Below are 20,289 nucleotides of genomic sequence, written 5' to 3'. Positions count from 1 at the left end.
TGAGTTTGAGTTTGAGTTGTTTTGGTTTGGAGCCGATCAAAGCTGTTACGTTTCCACCTTCATCTGGGTTTTGACCAAAAGATCCAACCTATTATTTTATTATCGAATCATCACTGGGCAACAATCCGATGCTTTGAGATGAAATGTTAAATATTAAAATTGGGGGGGGGAGCTCCTTTAACAGTCATTGCCAAAAATGTTGTTCAAAAAGTCATTATTTAATCAGATCTGGTGAACCAGGGGTTCCATCTGTCCTATCTTGTGGTTGTGCTCATGCGCACATCGATGCTACGTTACATACTGCTTACTCAGCAGATTTCTTATCAATACATCCTACCTGCTCACTAGCACCGACAGATGGCTATCTATCTGCGCTACGGTAGGAAAATCTGAGAAGCAGCTTTGCGCATGCATGACTCATTTAAAATGTGGACACAGAAAGAGGGTCAGTTCAGTTCAGTTCAAATGTAGTTAATCAAGAGCAGCACGTTAAACAATGTTACATGTTTCCCCACAGTAAACTGTGCCGAGGTTTTCTAACCTGGGCACAAAATTAATTTCTTGGTTGTAGCTTTATTTAAAGACGGTAATATCAAAAGTTAAAAATTCCTGTCATATACACAGAATTTCTGCGACTATAAACAAGAAAAACATAAAAAGCTAATTCTCCATAACATTGTAGTTCAGTATAAATCAGTTTTCAGATATTTGTTTTTGTTTGTCCTTAATTTATTATCCAACAGAAAAATGGTGCAAAATGAATGAGAGCTCATAGTCGGAAATGACTATTCAACAGCTCTTCTTCTGGGTCAGTTTAAAGTGAAATGTACATTTTGAGTTTTAAATTACCATATGAGTTTGTTATTTGGCTTTTGATGGTTACATTTACAGATTTACCTGCAGAAAATTGATGGACGGGAGCTTTTAATTCAGAAATCTTCCCATTTGGTCTGAAACTTGTGTTTGTTTTGAACCAGCAATCAGAAAACATGTTTCTGTTACAGGACAGTTTACTGCTCTAATGGGTTTTAAATGTTTTCTCTGAAAAACACCAGAAATAAATCTTAGGCTCTGAAAGGGATGAAGGGAATATTTAAATCCACAAGGTGGCGTCCTGAACTGTCTTACACTGAAGACGGAGAATGAAAGAGAATTAAACCATAGTTACTGTTTTAGTATAATGTAGAAAATATGTGACATTAGTTACACACAGAAAATGTACATTTTATAACTATTTGTGGCTTATGATAGTATAAAAATATAACAAACAAGCTCTTTGCTCTCATATTCTGCATTGTTCAATGCACTGAGAGACTGCTATGAGTTCATTTAGTTCAGAAACATCAAACGACAAAAAGTTCATGATTTAAATTAAATTCAAGCTGAACATTTAATTAAGATCTGTTGACTTATATTTGCAAAAAAAAAAAATCAAGCATAAAGAAAAATTTATTTTACAAAACTGTATTGTACATTTTTAAATAAGCAAATTATGAATAAATTTATATTATTTAAAGATGGATCAGGGTCAGAGTTTTAATAAATTCATGGCATATTTAAATAATTATTACATAAGTTATTGTCATTTGACAATTTTCACTAAAACTATGGATATATATATATAGATATATATATCTATATATAGATATATATATATATCTATATATAGATATATATATATATATCTATATCTATATATATATATCTATATATATAGATATAGATATATATATATATCCATTTTTACTGTTTCTCTACATTTTTCTAAAACTGAATTAGTTCTTAGAAAAATTTACATTTTTATATTTTGAAAACTTAAAAATAATCTTCAGTCCTACATTATAAAAAAACAAATAAAAATTTAGCTGTTTCTCTAAATTATTCTAAAAATATACGAGGGTTAGATTATGAATTCAACATATAGCGCTATTAACATGACTTTTATTAGAGGTTTAGATTGTTTCTTTGCAGTTGGTCAAGTTTTACAGGTTTAGTTTTACAGTGTTTGGACTGGAAAATTTCAAATCTGGCAAAAGTTGCGAATGGCGCAAACGTCTGTATGTATGTTCATGTTATTTGTTTGAAATAAAGTTTTTTTTTAAAGTTGCGAATGGCGCCATTTTTGTTATTAATGAGCATGACGCGCATGCGCCATGCTGTATAAAAATATGACGCAACGTCTACATGGGCGTTTGTAAAAAAACGCTATCACCCGGCCGCACGAGACACAGAACTGTCGGTCTGATATTCATGAACTTTAGGAGCTGGACCTTTAAAAATGATATTTTCTGATCTCCCAAGACGCGGAGTCCGAGTGGACGGGACTAAAAGGACTGAAACGTTTGTGGATCCGATTGAAATCGTGTCAGTGTTCATCGAGGCCGATTGTTGCCTTGTACTGACCTGCCAGTAGGCCGCGGGAGCGCCATGTTTGAAATCGCTGCGTTGGCTATTCGGTAAGTCATTTTTCGGATACCTTATTCTAAGTTGTTTGTCTTTAGTGGCATAGGAACCGGGACGTGTCCCTTCCAATATTGGAGACAGGCGCATTTGTCCCACTCAATCATTTTACCGCAGTTGCGAAAAATATTTGATTTGGAAATCTTCCGCTCGCGTGCTTTTATTTTGAAGGCCTTCAGCACAGCACTTCCTCCCCCTCTGATCGGCTCAAAGAGGCAGAAACTCAGTATGAACGAGTAAAACAGTCAACCTGGAATGTTGCCGTGAATATCTTGTAGTCAGTTTACATTCATATAATCAACCAAATCTTTTTGGTTAAGTCGTTTTAATTCTGGAATAGACACGCGCACACACATTTAGTTTATTGGAATATGTATTAACTTATTACTTCTTAAATAAATTAAACTATTTTATTATGAGAAGAGTAGGTCAGGGGAGAGGTAGAAAGGCAGGTGGAGCTTCAGGGTGTGAAGAAATATAAAACATTTTGGGTTTTTTTGCATCAGTTTGTGTTTTTCAGCCTTTTGAGAGCCATGGCTCATGTTTGACTGGAAAGTGAGACATGAAGTCACTGGATGCAGGACTGGAAAGTGAGACGGCACAGAGTTATCAGTGAGGAGCTAAGGTGTCTGTTAGATGTGAAAAGCATCATTTTTAATTATATTTGTAGGACAAACTGTTGCACTGATGTAGAGAGTTGTTCAAGAAGAACAAAGCTTATCTTTTAGATTTTATTTTTGTTGGTCAAACTGCTGTACTGAGTGTAAAACTGCCGAGTCCCATTTTACTGTTTTTTACTTTAGAAACAGAATCAGTTCAATTGCCAGTCAACTGATATCAATGCATTTTTGACCAATGAAATATATCAAAATCTTGTGTGTGCTACCAGAGTATTTATCTCATTAATTGTGAAGCAAATGATAAAGTGAGTTTTCATCCTGGAAGTCATTATATTCATTAAAAACTCAAACTATTTTGTTCAAAAGGAAGTGGAAGAAGATGTTTTTAGGGCAGTTTGATAAAACATATAAACACATATGATATATAGTTAATTTATTACCAGGGATGGCATAGTTACTTTGAAAAAGTAACTTGAATGCTGAATGAAAAATCCATCAGTTAGAAAATGTGCATCTCTTTTCCCTCCATCGTTTCCGTTTGTGTCTCTGGTTTTACACATGAAACGTAACTCCCCAAGGAAAAACAAGTAGGCAACAATATGTGTTTACTAAAAAAATTACAAATATAGTAACACACAGTGACTTGGATACATAACTTTAATCTGATTATTGGATTGTAAATAGTAACACGTTACAAGGGATCAGATTAGAATAACGTGTTGATGACACTATTGTTTGACATTTCTGCTCAAGATATTTACGGATCTGTCAGGTTTCCATATGTGTCCCTCCCAATGATAAACTCGTTCCTACACCCTTGGTTAGTGAAGCCATTTTTTGTGTCTAAACAGAGCAGCACACAAGGAGAGACCCGACCACGGCCTCTCAGCGGCGGTTTGTTTGGTCGCTGATGTCCCTGAAACATCCGAGGAGATATAGTGGCATCTGGAGCTAGCAGTTGATCGACTATGGATTTACTACAATCAAGCTGAGGATCGCTAGCAGTTGATCGATTATGGATATACTACAATCAAGCTGAGGATTCCCTTCAATCAAGCTGAGGATCGCTTCCGTCAAGCTGAGGATTCCCTACAAGGTGCCTGGCGGATCCGCCCAACCCATCAAAGGTTGGTTAAGTCAAAGAACTGTTCCGATGGCGGGTCCAGAAGACATCTCAGGGTAGGAGCTGTTGCGGGTTTTGCTAAGCTACGCTGCTGATGCTAACGCTGTTTGTTGAAGGCCAACGCCAGGCCTCCTGCTGCTGGTTTGGTTTGATTCTCTGCTGAGAGTCAATGAGCTGAGAAGGATCTGCTGTTGTAAATCCTTCTGTCTTTGGGTTTTTAGTGTTTGAAGCAGTTACTGTGGTCTTGTGACCTGTTCAGGTTTAGGTGTAACTAGAATCATATATCTACAATCTGAAGTTCCTGGCTTAAAGTCAGTTGTGATGTGAAAGAAAGATGGCTGCCAAGGACTTGGCAAATACAGTTTAGATGCTGTAGGAAGTGATTCAGCTTAGGCTTTGTAAATATCACTATTATAAACCTTGATAACATACAGTACCTACTTATTAGTACCAATATAATGTGGCTGTTATTAGTATAGCTGCATTGGGATAATATTTTATCTTTCCAATGAATATCAAATATGTTTTTGGGTGACCATGAGGTCTTTATATTTCAACATACATACATTTTTTACCATTTTTTGTACCTACTTAATATTTAGTTTGAAATGTAGGGTCCATACTTTAATAATTCAATAACTCAAACAAATTTAATTTACGTTCAATTTAAACGTGAAAACCGGTTAGTTTTTGCGCCGGAACAACGCGTGGCCTCGTGCATTTCATCATGCAACTTCATTTCTTCTGGACGACGACGGACAACGGAGGGATCTCCTGGAGCTGCAGGTCGGAGGTCACAGAGGTAATGTTCACACTGTAATCCACCATCTCTTATTTGCAGGTTTTCAGCTGAACTCCATGTTTTCCTTCTGGAGAGGATCGACTGGGACCTGTCCTTCAGTGTTTATGTTTGTTTTAACCCATTTTCTCTCCTAGACTAAGCAACCGGTGGACCTTGTGTTGCAAATAACTTTTTTTCTCATAGATGAAGCCACCAAAGGAGCTTCTACTACAACTAATTATTTTCTCCTATAGAAACACTCCTGGAGCAGCTCTTTTTCTTTTTCTGTCTCTCTCTTTGCTCTGTCCTCTCAAATCCCCCGGGGGTCGTGACAGATGGCCTTTCATAGAGCCAACTTCTGGTTCTGCTGGAGGGTTCTTCCTGTTAAAGGGAAGTTTATCCTCTCCACTGTCACTACATGCATCCTAAATATGAGGCATTGATTTAGCTTACTTAACTTTTAACCAATTTAAATAATTGGTGCAGTGTTAGCCTCATTTTGGAAAGTCTTCCTGTTAAAGGGAAGGTTTTCCTCTCCACTGTCACCACATGTATCCTCAACATGAGGTATTGCTTAAGCTTTGATAACCAATTTTTATTCTTTATTTTTTGGAAAGTCTTCCTGTTAAAAGGAAGTTTTCCTTTCTACTCTCACTACATGCATGTTCATTATGAGGGATTGCCAAAGCTTACTTGTGTAACTTAACAAATTTAAATTGGTGCAGTGTTAACTTCTTTTAGAAAGTCTTCCTGTTAAAGGGAAGTCTTTACTCTCCACTGTCACCAGATGTATATTCCGTACAAGTCATTGCTTTAGCCTAACTATTAACCAATTTAAATAATTGATCTAGTGTCAATCTTATTTTGGAAAGTCTTCCTGTTAAAGGGAAGTTTTTACATTCTTGCTACCATGTGGATCCTCGGTAAGAGGCACTGCTTAAGCTTATTTATAATGAATTTCTGTAATTGGTGCAGTGGTAATTTTCCTGGAAGTCTTCCTGTTAAAGGGACGTTTTTCCTCTGCAACGTCACCACATGTAGCCTCAACATGAGGCATTGCTTAAGCTTTCATAATGTTTAGCCAATGTGTGATAGCTGGTTTTTATTTATTTTTTGGAAGTCTTCCTGTTAAAGGGAAGATTTTCCTTTCTACTCTCACTACATGCATGTTCATTATGAGACATTGCCTAAACGTACTTGTATAACTTAACAAATTTAAATTGGTGCAGTGTTAACTTCTTTTGGAAAGTCTTCCTGTTAAAGGGAAGTTTTTCTTCTCCACTGTCACCAGATGGGATCCTCAATACGAGTCATTGTTTTAGCTGAACCTTTAACCAATTTAAGTAATTGGCACAGTAATAACCTTATTTTGGAAAGTCTTCCTGTTAAAGGGAAGTGTTTTTGGAAAGTCTTATCACGTGGCTTTTCAGTAGGAGGCATTGCTTAAGCTTACTTACTTGGTGCATTGTTCACCTTTTTTTGGAAAGTCTTTCTGATAAAGGGAAGTTTTTCCTATCCACTGTCGCATACAGCTTCAGTATGAGTCTCTGCTTCAGCTTACTTAACTTTTAATCAGTGTTTGATAACTGCAGTTTTTCTTTGTGGGAAGTCTTCCTGTTAAAGGGAAGATTTTTCTCCCCTGTCACCACATGCATCCTCAGTGTCTATGGTGGTGAATGATTGTTTTGAGATCATGGTTGAGAATTTAAGGCCTTCTCAACACCACATGGTATATGGACCGGGAAGATATGGAATATGGACCGGGAAGATATGGAATATGGACCGGGAAGATATGGAAGCCGATCAACAGTTTTTGTTGAGATGCAACGATGACTCTGAAGACACCAGATGGCCTCGGACTGTGAAAGGTAGGAGTGTGAATCCAAATCCAGGAAATGTGGTTTGGTACTTCCGTTTGCCACTCCTCAAGGCTATGAAGTCATCGGATGAGTTCAAGGAATTTGGTAACAGACAAGTACAATGAAGGGGTCGATCCATTCCATGCACAAGTCTCCACACATGAAAAACACGGTAGGTTATTTGAAATGTAGGAGTTCTGATCTTAGTTACCAAGGGTACCCAAGATCCTTTTGGTTGCCCTTGGTAACTTTTTGTTAATCGAGGTAACAAAAGGTTGTGTGTTCAGTGTTTGTTTTCACACACAGTTCGGTCGGGTGTGTGAAAACAAATGCGACCGTGTACCAAAGGGTTAGGGTTGCCCTTCGGTCGGGTTTGTGTGAAAACGAACCCTCCCGACGGGTAAGGGGTTGGTTGCCCTTCGGTCGGGTTTGTGCGAAAACGAACCCTCCCGACGGGTAAGGGGTTGGTTGCCCTTCGGTCGGGTTTGTGCGAAAACGAACCCTCCCGACGGGTAAGGGGTTGGTTGCCCTTCGGTCGGGTTTGTGCGAAAACGAACCCTCCCGACGGGTAAGGGGTTGGTTGCCCTTCGGTCGGGTTTGTGCGAAAACGAACCCTCCCGACGGGTAAGGGGTTGGTTGCCCTTCGGTCGGGTTTGTGCGAAAACGAACCCTCCCGACGGGTAAGGGGTTGGTTGCCCTTCGGTCGGGTTTGTGCGAAAACGAACCCTCCCGACGGGTTAAGGGGTTGGTTGCCCTTCGGTCGGGTTTGTGCGAAAACGAACCCTCCCGACGGGTAAGGGGTTAGTTGGCCTTCGGTTGGGTTTGTATGAAAACGAACCCTCCCGACGGGTAAGGGGTTAGTTGGCCTTCGGTTGGGTTTGTATGAAAACGAACCCTCCCGACGGGTAAGGGGTTAGTTGCCCTTCGGTCGGGTTTGTGCGAAAACGAACCCTCCCGACGGCTAAAGGTGTGAAAACTAACCAACCAAACGTAGATTTTTCAGTCAACTATGTGTATGGGATCCACTGTGAAGATTACTGAAAAGGTAATTTAAGAGTCTCTTGAGTTTTTGAAAAGTGATGATTTCAGAGTTGCTGATTTAAGGTTGCAGGTTTAAGGGTTTGACCTTAAACCTGCACCCGTCTCGTTGCCTTTCTGTCCTGTTATCCTTCAGGAATCCTCCTGGATCATCTTCTTTTTTTTTTGTCTCGGATTTCGCCCTTCATCGTCCTTCATCGTCTCCCATCGGCCGACAGAGGAAAAAGGCTGAACTTAACACATTTATCAAAACAACTGTAGTTTATCTTTTTTTTCTTTCTACCAAAATCTTGATTAGTCTTCAATCTGGTACTTTGGCCTCATCTAGCCATTGTTAGTTTGTTGTTGTTTTTTTTTTTAATGGACAATTTTGTTTAGAGACTTTATAATTTATTTTGTTTTGTTTATATATTTTAGATATATAAAATGTCTTCCAATTTCAGTGTTAAATGTAAGAATTTAATGTATGTTGATTTTTCAGAATGTGTTCTTGCGTCATTTTAGCGTTACCATGGTTATGGCATTTATTATGAGAAGGCTTAGACTGGTTTATTGTGATCTGTCTGTATTTATGCTGTTGTTTGTCATTTTCTGTTGTTTTTTTTCTCAATTATTTTTCTCTCCATAGATTCGACACCTGGCCTGGCGTTCTGATTGGCTGTGGTTTCTACCTGGAGGAAGACATTGGCTGGCATGATGCTGCCATCACCTGACCGTTCTCCCTCTCCTTTTCACTTCCACGAACATGGAAAGTTCTCCTGAACAGTTGACCTGTTGTGTCTCTGCTCTGTCCTCTCTCAGCTCCAGTCGGTCGTGGCAGATGGCTGCTGGTACTTGGCCCGGTTCTGGTTCTGTTGGAGGTTTCTTCCTGGTTGAGGGAAGTTCTTCCTCTCCTCTGTTGCTACATGCATGCTCTGGATGAGGGACTGCTGTAAAGTCAACGACTTAACACAAGCGGTTTGCTGTCGCCCCCTGCTGGTCTGATGGAGTGAATGCTGTAAGTGATGACTCCATACAATCTGCTGGGTTTTATTTGGTACAAACTTTTTAAACTACTTTATAATTAACTGAGCTTATTGTACTAGCAATTGAAGTACATGTGATTGAACTAAAATTACTTCAAAGTGCATTGAGACGACATTTGTTGTGAATTGGCAATATATAAAATTGAACTTTCAAACTAACAAATGAGCCCCACCAATAAACAATATAAAAAACCAAACAAAAACCCCAACAACTAATACAAGAAAGTTCAAAACCCTAAAAGTAGATACCAAAAGTAGATACCAAAACATTCAAACTCACAAAAGTAGATATCAAAAGGTTAGAAGCTTATAATTATAACGTTAATTCACAATAATGTTGTCGAGGCATTTCACGAAGTCATTTCAATTTAGTCAAATTACTGTTGATCCAAGTAATCAATTCATTAGGTTCAGTTAATTATAAAGTAGTTTAAAAAGTTTGTACCAAATAAAACCCAGCAGATTGTATGGAGTCATCACTTGCAGCATTCACTCCATCTGACCAGCAGGGGGCGACAGCAAATCGCTTGTGTTGAGTCGTTGACTTTACAGCAGTCCCTCATCCAGAGCATGCATGTAGCAACAGAGGAGAGGAAGAACTTCCCTCAACCAGGAAGAAACCTCCAACAGAACCAGAACCGGGCCAAGTACCAGCAGCCATCTGCCACGACCGACTGGAGCTGAGAGAGGACAGAGCAGAGACACAACAGGTCAACTGTTCAGGAGAACTTTCCATGTTCGTGGAAGTGAAAAGGAGAGGGAGAACGGTCAGGTGATGGCAGCATCATGCCAGCCAATGTCTTCCTCCAGGTAGAAACCACAGCCAATCAGAACGCCAGGCCAGGTGTCGAATCTATGGAGAGAAAAATAACTGAGAGAACAAAAGGTTTAGTTTCTAACTAAACTGATTGTTTAGTTAGAAACACTAGAGTGCCACCTTCTGGCCTCTCTCCAGATCAGTTCAGGTCAGAGAATGGAACTGTTTCTGGCTTTGTTTTTCCCCTCCGTGGGCTGCCACCTTATCGTGGTGGAGGGGTTTGAGTGTCCCAGTGATCCCAGGAGCCGTCGGAGGCTTCATGCCTCTATTTGGGTCGGGTCTGCCGGGGCAAACGGGTCCTAGGTGAGGGATCGGACCAAGAGCAGCCCAGAGATCGCTTAGAAATATAAACACAGAATGTTCCTGTTTAGAGATGGTGATATAGACTGGGTTTCCACTTCCAGCCAGAGCTATAGACAGAAGTCAGTTTCTCCCAGTGCTTTATCAGCCTGACAGGCCACCAGGCTTTATTTTGCCCCCACCAGGCTATGGGTTGTTATTTTAAATGAGGATTTTTCTACACCAGTGACAGTAAAGACAGATTAAGCTAAAGGTTTATAGTTGAGGCTTTGAACTGACTGTGAACCAATTGTTCGTCCCATCAGTTGCCCGTTGGCTTCACATGCTAAGGTGGAATAATTTGTCAGGTTGTAAATATTTATTTTGAAGCAGGTCAAAGAGAATTCAGAGTAACGGCTGTTAATTAATGGAGATGCTGATTGTTGCTCTCATATCTTGTCTGTCAACAGTCGTCCTTAATAAAGAAACCTGCAAAACAACAGATTAATTACTTGAGCATGTTGGTAGCGATATCATATGAGATATTGAAGCTGTGTAATAGTGGTGTAACATTAGCGTATATTATTAATCATATCCTATCATTTCAGTGACTTGTGCAGTTTGGTGGACACATTGTGGCTGCGCTGCATTTGATAAAGTGTCATGTAGATTTCTGTGTTTAATTCAATTTCAATAAAAACCAGTTTCCCCTGTCTGATACTGTTTCATTCTTACAAACACCTCTGTATTTAAAATGGTTTTTAAAAGGTAGGATATTCTCATAAAAGGATTAGTGCAAACATCTGCAATAGCTTCATTTTAAGCAGATAGGATATTTTGATGAAGGAAGTGATATTTTTGTGTCTATAAATTGTTCCAATACTATGCTAAGCATCAGGCACGTGCAGAGGGGGGCCAAGGGGGCTTGCGCCCTTGCCCCTTTTATCCTTGATGCCCCTGGTGCCCTTTTTGAGCTTTTTTTTCAATTTTGTATTTATTTTTAATTTAATCTGTATGTCAGAAGGCCTGTTTGAGCCCCACAGCAATAATATTTAGCTAAATATAATAAATTAGTAAAAATAAACTAGTCTGGCTGCCCTCAGTCTAATAATGACTCTCAGAGCCTCCATGTTGTTCAGACTCCATGGTGGTGAGGAGGAGGAGGATCTGTTCCTCTATCTATCTAATTATGGGCAAGAATATTTTTTCATATACTGGTTTGTGAATAAAAACGTAGGTCTGATGTTAACGTTAGAAAAACTGTTTCTATTTATATTTTTATAATCGTCCTGCAATAGTGGGACAAAACCCGCCTCACCACTAAACTCAGAAATGCTGCAGAGAAACTTCTGACTTTAACTTCATCATTCTGCTAAAGCCCGGTTCACTACAGGCAGTTTGGGTCGGAACCACCGACAGATAGAAAGAATGTCTGTCTTTATATCAGACATCCTGATATAAGACACGGTACCGACTGTCACTGCGAATCGCAATGCAGCTCAAAGCCCCGGTACCACCTGGTACCACCCGATACCACCTGGTACCACCTGGTACCACCTGCTCTCTGTTTGCTCTGCTTCTCCTTAACGTTTCTACCAGGCGAGTTAAAGCCGCTGCTGACAGGATCTGGGCTGGAGGTTCTGGGCTGTAAACAGAAGTTACTGCAGAACCTCAACTGTTAAAGGAAGATTCGGCCCAATTAGAGTCGCAAAATAAACATCAGAGAAAATATTGTAGCAATAATTAGAACCGCAGCAAAAAGCCAAACATGCCACAATGAAATGAATCAAAATGTCTCCAAAGCATCGGGGGACTGACAGGGGCCACCGGGGGATTCCAGGTAGATTCCAGGTAGATTCCAGGTAGATTCCAGAGATGCTCATCGCAGCGGCTGTTCCTCCAGGGCCGGCCCAAGGTAATATGGGGCCTTAGCCAGAACCCCCCGTCCTACTAAGAACCTCAGCATCACTAACATGTTTAAATATCGATCAGGTGAATCTGTGAGAGGGAGACCAGGTTTATTGGCCCAGTTTAAAATCAATCACTGATTATTGGTTATTTGCTGTGATGTATTTGTGAACAAACCCAATTCAAACACAAAGATTACACCATATTGTAGCCATGGTAACACAACAATCAAACTATCAAGATGATTCTTTAAACTTTTACAAAGTAAACGTCCTAATTAAATCCTAAATGTAATTTTTTTCTCAGCTGAATGCATTAAACAAAATTTAACAACATTGTCATTCTCTATAAATGATGCTACAGGTTTTGATCTATGGTCTGTTTTACAATTAAACCATTTCTAGGGGCCCCTGAATGGCCCCTACCAGCAGAGCCCAGTCTTATAATTCTAGATCTAGAGGTTTAACATCAAACTATTATATAGTTTTAACCCCTTTGAGTTTCTGATCTATAAATCAGTCTGCAGCCAGGTTGTTCTAGAGGTTAAATAGATATCATTAGGGCTTAATTAGTAAAATGGCAGCAAATGTTCTTATTTCATAACTTCATAACCTTTGACCTTCTCTCCTCTGGCCTGTTTAAGTCTCAGATTAACTCAGCCCTCCAGGACTGTCAGCAGCAGAAACAGAAACTTTATACCTATCAAGGAAAATAGACTAGATTTGCTTTGCATTTCCCCACATGATGACAATGATACAGTAGGATCCAATTAGAGTCTTGATTAATATGGGTTGTTGCTATGTTGTTGACCTTTGGAGGAGCCCCTGCCCCTCCAAAGGTCTCTGCACGGCCCTGCTAAGCATAACTCCTGAGCTTCCACCTCAGTCTCGTCACACAAATAATATTATCCAATAATAATATTTAACATTAACATAGCTTGCTGTAGTTTTCAGTTTGTAAACGTGACGGTAGAAGTTTCAGACTGGTAGCACCGACGGATAGACGGCTATCTATCTGTGCTGCTATAGGAAAATCTGATGAGGTAGCACAGATGGTCAGAACACCGGTTCTCCTGGGGAGCTCTAACAGGACGGCTCAGCAGAACCCTGAGACCGGACGGCTGTGGACAGAGCCGTGTCTCCGTCTGCAGGTCCAGAATCCGAACCACAGGAGGGACAGACAGACAGCAGGGCGGAAGGGTCAGATCAGAATTAGTAAAAACATAAAGCAGCATTAAAGGTTTTATATTTCCAAACCATGAGGAGGTTTAATAATAACCCAGAAAATATTCTGAAACAAAATCCAAATATTTCAGAATTCATTGGTGTAAAGTAAAACATGTTGGATGAAAATGAGAAAGTCAGAGGAGACGAGACGATTTCAGAATCATGATGTGAAAAAACAAACCTTAATATGAGGTCATTAAATCTTCTATGACAAATAATATACCTATAAATGTACACTGATACAAATAAATAAATAGATCCACAGAAAACACTGCAGAACCACAAGGTTCTGACAAAACATGCAGTTTGGAGGATCAGATCAGAACAGGTTGCTTCATTTCCTCCGATAATAAAGCTAACCATATTTATTTACTTATTAAACATTTATTTGTGTTATTTCTGATCCACAACATGAACCAAAAGCAGAATCATTTTGCAGTCAGCTCCAGTCATGAGACTGCAGGTCACTTGATTTCCTCCTCCACGACTCAACGTCCTTCATTAACAGAAGAGTCGTGATTTAATTAGGCCGCCATGTCTTTAAGGCTGCCTGCTAACGTAGATCTTTGTCACACAGAAAGTGACCGACAGAGCAAGCTGATCTAAACTGGCTGCTTGTTTTAATCCTGAGCAGGAGAATATTTCCTCTGCAGCTGCACAGATCAACACAGGACACTAATGAAATCAGCAGCAGGTGGGGGTGGGGCTTCAGTGAGTGATCATCAGAACATCAGAAGGAACCAGATGAGTCCAACGTTCAGAACCTGCAGCCGGGTGGACAAGCTGAGCTGGTCCAGCGCCTTCAGCATGCAGACAGCTGGCAGCCTGTAGGAACCAAACAGCAGGAACTGAACTGGACCAAACTGAACTACAGGAACTGAACTGAACTACAGGAACTGAACTGAACTACAGGAACCGAATTGACTACAGGAACCAGACTGACTACAGGAACCGGACTGATCCGAACTGCAGGGAAGGTTTTCATCCCCCCTCCGCTACAGAAACCATCCATGATGCCCCACCTTCTGCTTCTCCTGTGCTTCCCTCCAGCTGTGGGTGAGAAAACCAATAACTGGATCTGTTTGTGTGCAGGATCATAGAAATCTGACAATATAACATAATTAGCACGATGGAGTCAGTTAGGATTAAAACAACTTGATTAAATCTCTGATTTTTAATCAGTCTGGTTGTTTCTCTTCAGTTTTCGTTCAGTCCATAAATACAAATGGGATCATTTAGATATAAAACATGCATTTCTTATTGTTTTATATCCCACAATAAACAGATGGTTTATTATTTACAGTGAGGTTATGCAGAGCGGTTCTGAGCAGTCAGCAGGATCTCAGTGTGGAGAATCAGGGAGAAATTCTCAAAGGGAGCGAAGCAGGAAATAAGATGCTTCAGCTGCAAACTGGAAAATAATCAGATTATTGTTGCTTTATATGACACCATGTTATATTACATTATATTATATCATCATTAAAAGCATGAACAAAGCAGTCTGCTGTATTTCATGACACTGACTGCAGCCTGCTGTCCTCCAGTCTCCCTGTTCTGCTACACCTGCGTGTTTCCGGCCGTCTCTCCTCTGGACTGCATCCGCTTCCCGCTGAAGTGTCCGCCGGGGCAGCTGTGCCTGTCCAGCCGGGCCGCGGGGCAGAAAGGTGAGCTCCCCTCGGGTCGCTGGGTGGGTGAAAGCGAATCAAACCCGATTTAATGGACCTGGTGGTTCTGCAGGTGACCTGCGGGTGGTTCTGTACGAGAAGAGCTGCATCCTGCCCGCGCTGTGCGGAGTCACCGGGGAGAAGTACGCTCTGGGTCTCAACTTCACCTTCATCAACGAATGCTGCAACACACACCTGTGCAACGCGGCCGGCCCCCCCGCCCGGTCCCCGCTCTGGACGGCCCTGCTGCCCCTGCTGGCTCTGGGCTCCGCTCGGTGAACAGAAGAACATGAACGCATCATGGAAACTAACAGGGAGTGAATCCTTCTGATTCCAGATACATGTTTCAGAGTTTTAAAGTGAAACTAAAACTAATCTCTGAATTAAAAGCAGAAACTTCAGAAATGATTCCAACCAACTGAACTTTTCCTGTTTTGGTATTTTATTCAGATTTATGAGCAATACAAAGTCAAGCAGGATGTCTGAACCGGAGGGAAACAGAAATTCTCCTTGGAGCCGAAATATTAAAACTCATCTGATGAAAGAACATCTTGTGCCTGAAATGTGATTATATGCTTCTGATAAATGATTTAGAGTCTGAGGCTGGATGAATGCTGGATGTTACCATGATGTTTAAATGTCCCAGAAAAAAGGTTTGGATCCAACATTCAAACAATTATACGAGTTACTTTTTGTATTTTGAGTTTTGGATCAAATTCAACATGAAATAATCTCAGTAAAACCCATAAATAACAGTAAATCAAAGAGAATTTGCACATTTTAGTTGGACTTTGATAAATTCAAGAGGAGTTCAGCACCAAACTGGACTTTTTACTTAAAGTGTAACTAACCAAGCTGGACCTTTAGAACCAACAGGAACATTCAACTGCAGTAGCAACACTGCAACCCCAGAGGGCAGCACTGACACGGTTTTAGGAAAAATTTTACAGAAATAGTCTGAAAAGTCTCAAAAACTTTTTATGTTGCACAAACAGACATCAGCAAATAAAATACAGCAAAAAAAAAAAAAAAAAACCTGCAGAAAAATATCGGACTCATTCTGTCAACAATATTTAGGTTTTTATTGCATTTTTTGGTCAAGGCTGAATTTTCTCTGCTTTGTTTATAGATTAAGAAAAAAAATAGTTGAAACTGTAATTTTGACCAAACTTCAAAAATAGTTAAAAACACACTCCACGAATATTAAAATGCATAAATAAATATATTTACTTAATAAAATGTGTATTTTTTTAAGTTCATATATTAAAAAAACATAAACAGTGTTATTATGCAGTGAAGGAGTTTATTATTAAAATACTTTTACATAACAGATTTAACTGCTGACCTCGGAAGAACATGGAAAAGAAATTTGTCTTACATTTTCTTCTGAATCTACATTTAAAGATAATCTCTAGTTTGGTTTGGATTATCAGTTTGCTGCATTACCTCCCGCTGCCAGTGAGTGGCGCCACCTCCGGTCCTTTCCTCCAGCAGGTGTTCCTAATTGGACTGAGATCATGAGGCAGCAGAGCTGCAGCCTCAGTTAAATGCCTGAACGGTGTTCTCCTCATCATGGTTCTGCTGCTGCTCCTGCTGCTCTGCGCCCGTCAGACGGTCCAGAGCCCGAACCGAACCGCCCTGCTGCAGCACACCTACCTCAGCCTGCCCATGTACCTGGACTGGGCCCTGCCGTTGATCCGAAAGGATTTCTTCTCCCCGGCCAGAGGCAGCGGGCAGGGCGGCTTGCCGCGGCCGGTCCGGGAGCTGCTGCTGCCGGTGTGGCCCCGCGCCGGCGGCCCGCCCAGCGCGTCGGGGGCCGCCGTGAGGACTTCCTGTGAGCGCAACCGGATGCAGCTGCAGGTGGAGCGGAGCGTCCTGGGCTCCGGGGAACCGGGCTCTCACCTGAAGCTGGGGACCTGCGGGGTCAGCAGGTCCACTGAGGATCACCTCTACTTCGAATATGATCTGCGCATGTGCGGAACCAAGCGTACCGTGAGTCTGAAACGCAACAGGGATGCTTTAAAAACCAACCAGGGCGAGATTTAAATCTAATAGAATCAGGGATGCCGTTCCCAGTTTGACCAGTTTTGTTTTAAGGTCTGAACTGTTAATCCCAGTTTGTCCAGCAGCTTTGAATCGAGATGAAAATGAAGGAATTACAAGATAAACACATAAAAACTTAACAGAAATATTATGTGTTTTAGTGAACTGAAGACCGATTCAAGCTGCTGGTTGAAGCTTTTAGACTGAGCAGATCAAGTAAAACCAGCTAATTTCTAATCTGATCGATTAATCTGTGGTTTTTATTGTTTCAGAGTTTTTAAGCTTTTTCAAATGTTTGGACATTTAAACTCAAATGATGCAAATATTCCTGTTCAGATCCAAAATATTTAAATGATCATTTCTGCACAGAAAATTAGTTTAGACTCTGGCCAGTCAAGTCAAAAACTCTTCAGAAGTAAAATGTATGGAGAAAACATTAATTTAATTTTGGTGATTACACCTATTGATGTTTTATTTTAATTTCCAGAGGAGGAAATCCAGTCACTCAGCTTTAAATACAAAAGTTCAACACCAGCAGTTCAGATCAAAACTTCTCTTATTATTGACCACTTACAGATGGTCAATAATCGGATGGTTTACTTCAACATGCTGCATTATGACCCTCTGAAGCCAAAAGGACCAATCAGACGAACGGCGCCGTTCAGCGTGCCGGTGGCTTGTTCTTTTAACAGGTCGGATTAAAACGGGAAGAACTCGGCCTTTTATCACGGAGCTGAAATCATGTTGACTTCTGTGTTTGTTTTCTTTAACTGTTTAGGTTTGTTTATTCGTATAAAGTTGGATACTCTCCTAAGGTGCAGGTGAAGAAGTTCCTGAAAAAATTGAAGAACGTGACTAAATTCGTTCTGGCTCCAAGAAACGGTAACGAACTTTCTGACTCCAGTTTCCTTTGGGATGTTTTCAGCTGAAAGACAAACTTTGTTTTCTTCTGTCAAAGTTGCTCCTTTGTGTTTGAACTACAGACAGCTGAGATCAACACAGAGCTTTTAAGTTCCTGCTGGTGGTGCTAGGCTATTGGATCTCCATTCTACTGCTTTTCATCCGTCTCTCCCGACTTTCTCTTTCTAAATTGGAATAATTAACAGAACTCTTAATTTTATTCACTCACAGTTCATCTGTTGACTTCATCTGAACATATTTCACAACTTCAGACATGAGCTTACTAATTATATTCCAAATTAAATGTCAAAAATCATTAAATAAGCTCTTCATATCCCCCTAAATGCTAAAACCATGGATTTCCTTGCGGTGCGTTTGGCCCGGCCTCCAGCCCAGTGGAAGAAGCTTTCCGGGTCGGATCACTTTCTCCTCGGTGAGCCCGTGTTCTTCGCCGCTGAGGCTCAGGCTTTGTCCAGAGATGAGCGACTCTACGTCCTGTCCTGCTACGTGACTCCAGAGGAGCCCCCCTCCTCCACGCCTCAGTTTCCAGTCATAACTAACTTTGGGTAAACCTCAGCGGCGTTTATTTTTAGGTTTTAAATGACCCCATGCTGACAGGTTCTCCTCTCTCCTGACGGTGCAGATGTATGGCTGAGAGTAAGAACAGCCGCTCCAGATTCATCCCACACGAAAACGACGCCGTCAGGTTTTCTGTCGATTCCTTCGTCTTTAAGGGAGAGACGGGTCGGGTCAGCAGAAATATCGAAAACTTTGAGTTCATGTTAAATAAGCCGCTGCAGCTTTTAGAGGTGAAATAAAGATGCGTTTTTCTCCTGTGCTGCAGCTCTACATGCACTGCAGCATGTTGGTGAGCGGTTCAGAACCGACACCGACAGCAAAGTCCTGCAACTATGACACCAAAGCCAGAAGGTTGGTGGATTATTTTCCACACAAATGAATAATAATTCATCTCATTTTGATGAATGGACTCATGGTTCTGGTCGTTCTGCAGGTGGGTGGAGCTGTTCGGGTCCAACTCTGTGTGCGACTGCTGTGATTCCAGCTGCAGCTCAGATGAATCTGCAGGTTTGTTGTGAATGATCCAGTTTTTAATGATCTAAAACAAGCAGAAAGTTTTAGTGAACATGATGAAAGTTTTCCTCCAGCAGACGGTTTTCTCTGATCAGTCGCTTTGGTTCCGGTCCAACTCTGATTTCCAGCAGTGGTTCTGTTCTGAGGCTGTTGGTTAATATTTTAATGGTCTTGGGAGAGGGGAGGAGCACAGACAACATCACCAGTTTGAAGGAAGTTCTTCGGTTTGTTCAGATGAAATATGAAGTTTGTCCCTGAAAACCGAAGCATGAAACGGCAGTTTCCCCCGGAATGAAACGGCGTGGAGCCCGGTTCATGTTTGTTATCTCAAAACAACTTTGTTCAGTTCAAGGTTCCCAAAAACATGAGCCCCACTAACAAACAGGTTTATGCTCAGTGCTGGTCATTGCTGATGTCTTTCTAACTTGGTGTTGGGTTGAGCTATTCTGGTTTATTCCTCAGAAACAAAATGTTTTTGATTAATAAACTTCCTTTATATGCAGATATTTTCTTTTTCCTACTCCCTGTTTTAGCAACGCGGCTCTGTTTTGTGATCAATGAAACGTCTGACTGAAAGGTTAACTAAGAAGTTAAATATATATTTTATATTCAGAGACTGAAGTCATCAGCAGCACGTCGTGGATCCTAAATGAAATGGAGGAGAAGGACGAGGACATCTTTGATTTTTGACTTAAATTATTATTGCATTTGTAAAACACAGCAAATAAAACAAATATTTGAGTGAAATCGGTGTTTGTTTCTGACCAGGAAGTAAAACCACAAAGATTTTTTTTTAATAAAATTTTTTATTTCTGCTTCTCTTCGGTGGGAACTGAAACGTTTAATGATTCTGACCGGTTAGAGGCTAAATAATCCGTTCCTGGTCAGTGAACTCACCACACCAATGCACCAACAGGTGGCGGTGAAAACACTCTTCGGTGTGGAAGTTGTTACTGGAGAGGAAAAATCAAAGGTGTTCAGAAATTTTGTGGAAACTTGAACTTGTAGAGAAGAAGGGAAAGTCTGTTGGGTTTAAAAACTCTGCATGCTAATCATGCTAACGGCTAAGATGCTAACCACGGTTTAAAATGTCGGCTGGAATCATTTTGAATGTTGGTGAAATCCGTCTTACTGCAGAGCTGGGTGGCACCTGCTGCTCTCTGCCACACAGTGTGACATCTCCTCTGCTTAAGGCTCCTCTGATGAATAAATGTTAGGAAATATTTATGATCATGTAGAAGAATGCAAAAAATCTGGAAATTTGATCCATGTTTGTTTTTTTTTTTTTTGTGCAGCGAGAACTTAAAATGTGTTTAATGGAGTAAAGGATGCAGATTGTGGTTCTGTTGGGTTTTATTTATAGATATTTTATTATTTTCATGCAGAAACACCGCTCTGTAACATTGAGCTTTATGTTTTTTAATTCTTCTTTCATTATGAACATTTTAATGCTG

At 40.6% G+C, this 20,289-nt stretch overlaps 1 protein-coding gene across 1 annotated transcript; it reads left to right on the top strand.

The window, feature by feature from the left end:
- Nucleotides 1-16,225: 16,225 nt before the first annotated feature.
- zp3d.2 (zona pellucida glycoprotein 3d tandem duplicate 2) lies at nucleotides 16,226-19,576 on the top strand. Its single transcript, XM_032557464.1, has 8 exons — nucleotides 16,226-16,792; nucleotides 17,420-17,535; nucleotides 17,622-17,725; nucleotides 18,135-18,309; nucleotides 18,387-18,492; nucleotides 18,588-18,673; nucleotides 18,756-18,829; nucleotides 19,449-19,576. The coding sequence occupies exons 1-8, from the start codon at nucleotides 16,373-16,375 to the stop codon at nucleotides 19,523-19,525; spliced, it is 1,158 nt and encodes a 385-aa protein (XP_032413355.1). The 5' UTR covers nucleotides 16,226-16,372; the 3' UTR covers nucleotides 19,526-19,576.
- Nucleotides 19,577-20,289: the final 713 nt, after the last annotated feature.

Source organism: Xiphophorus hellerii, chromosome 3, assembly GCF_003331165.1.
Source record: "Xiphophorus hellerii strain 12219 chromosome 3, Xiphophorus_hellerii-4.1, whole genome shotgun sequence".
NCBI lineage: Eukaryota > Metazoa > Chordata > Actinopteri > Cyprinodontiformes > Poeciliidae > Xiphophorus > Xiphophorus hellerii.
The sequence above is the reverse complement of the archived record's forward strand: the minus strand, read 5'-3'. Positions and strand labels throughout refer to the sequence as shown.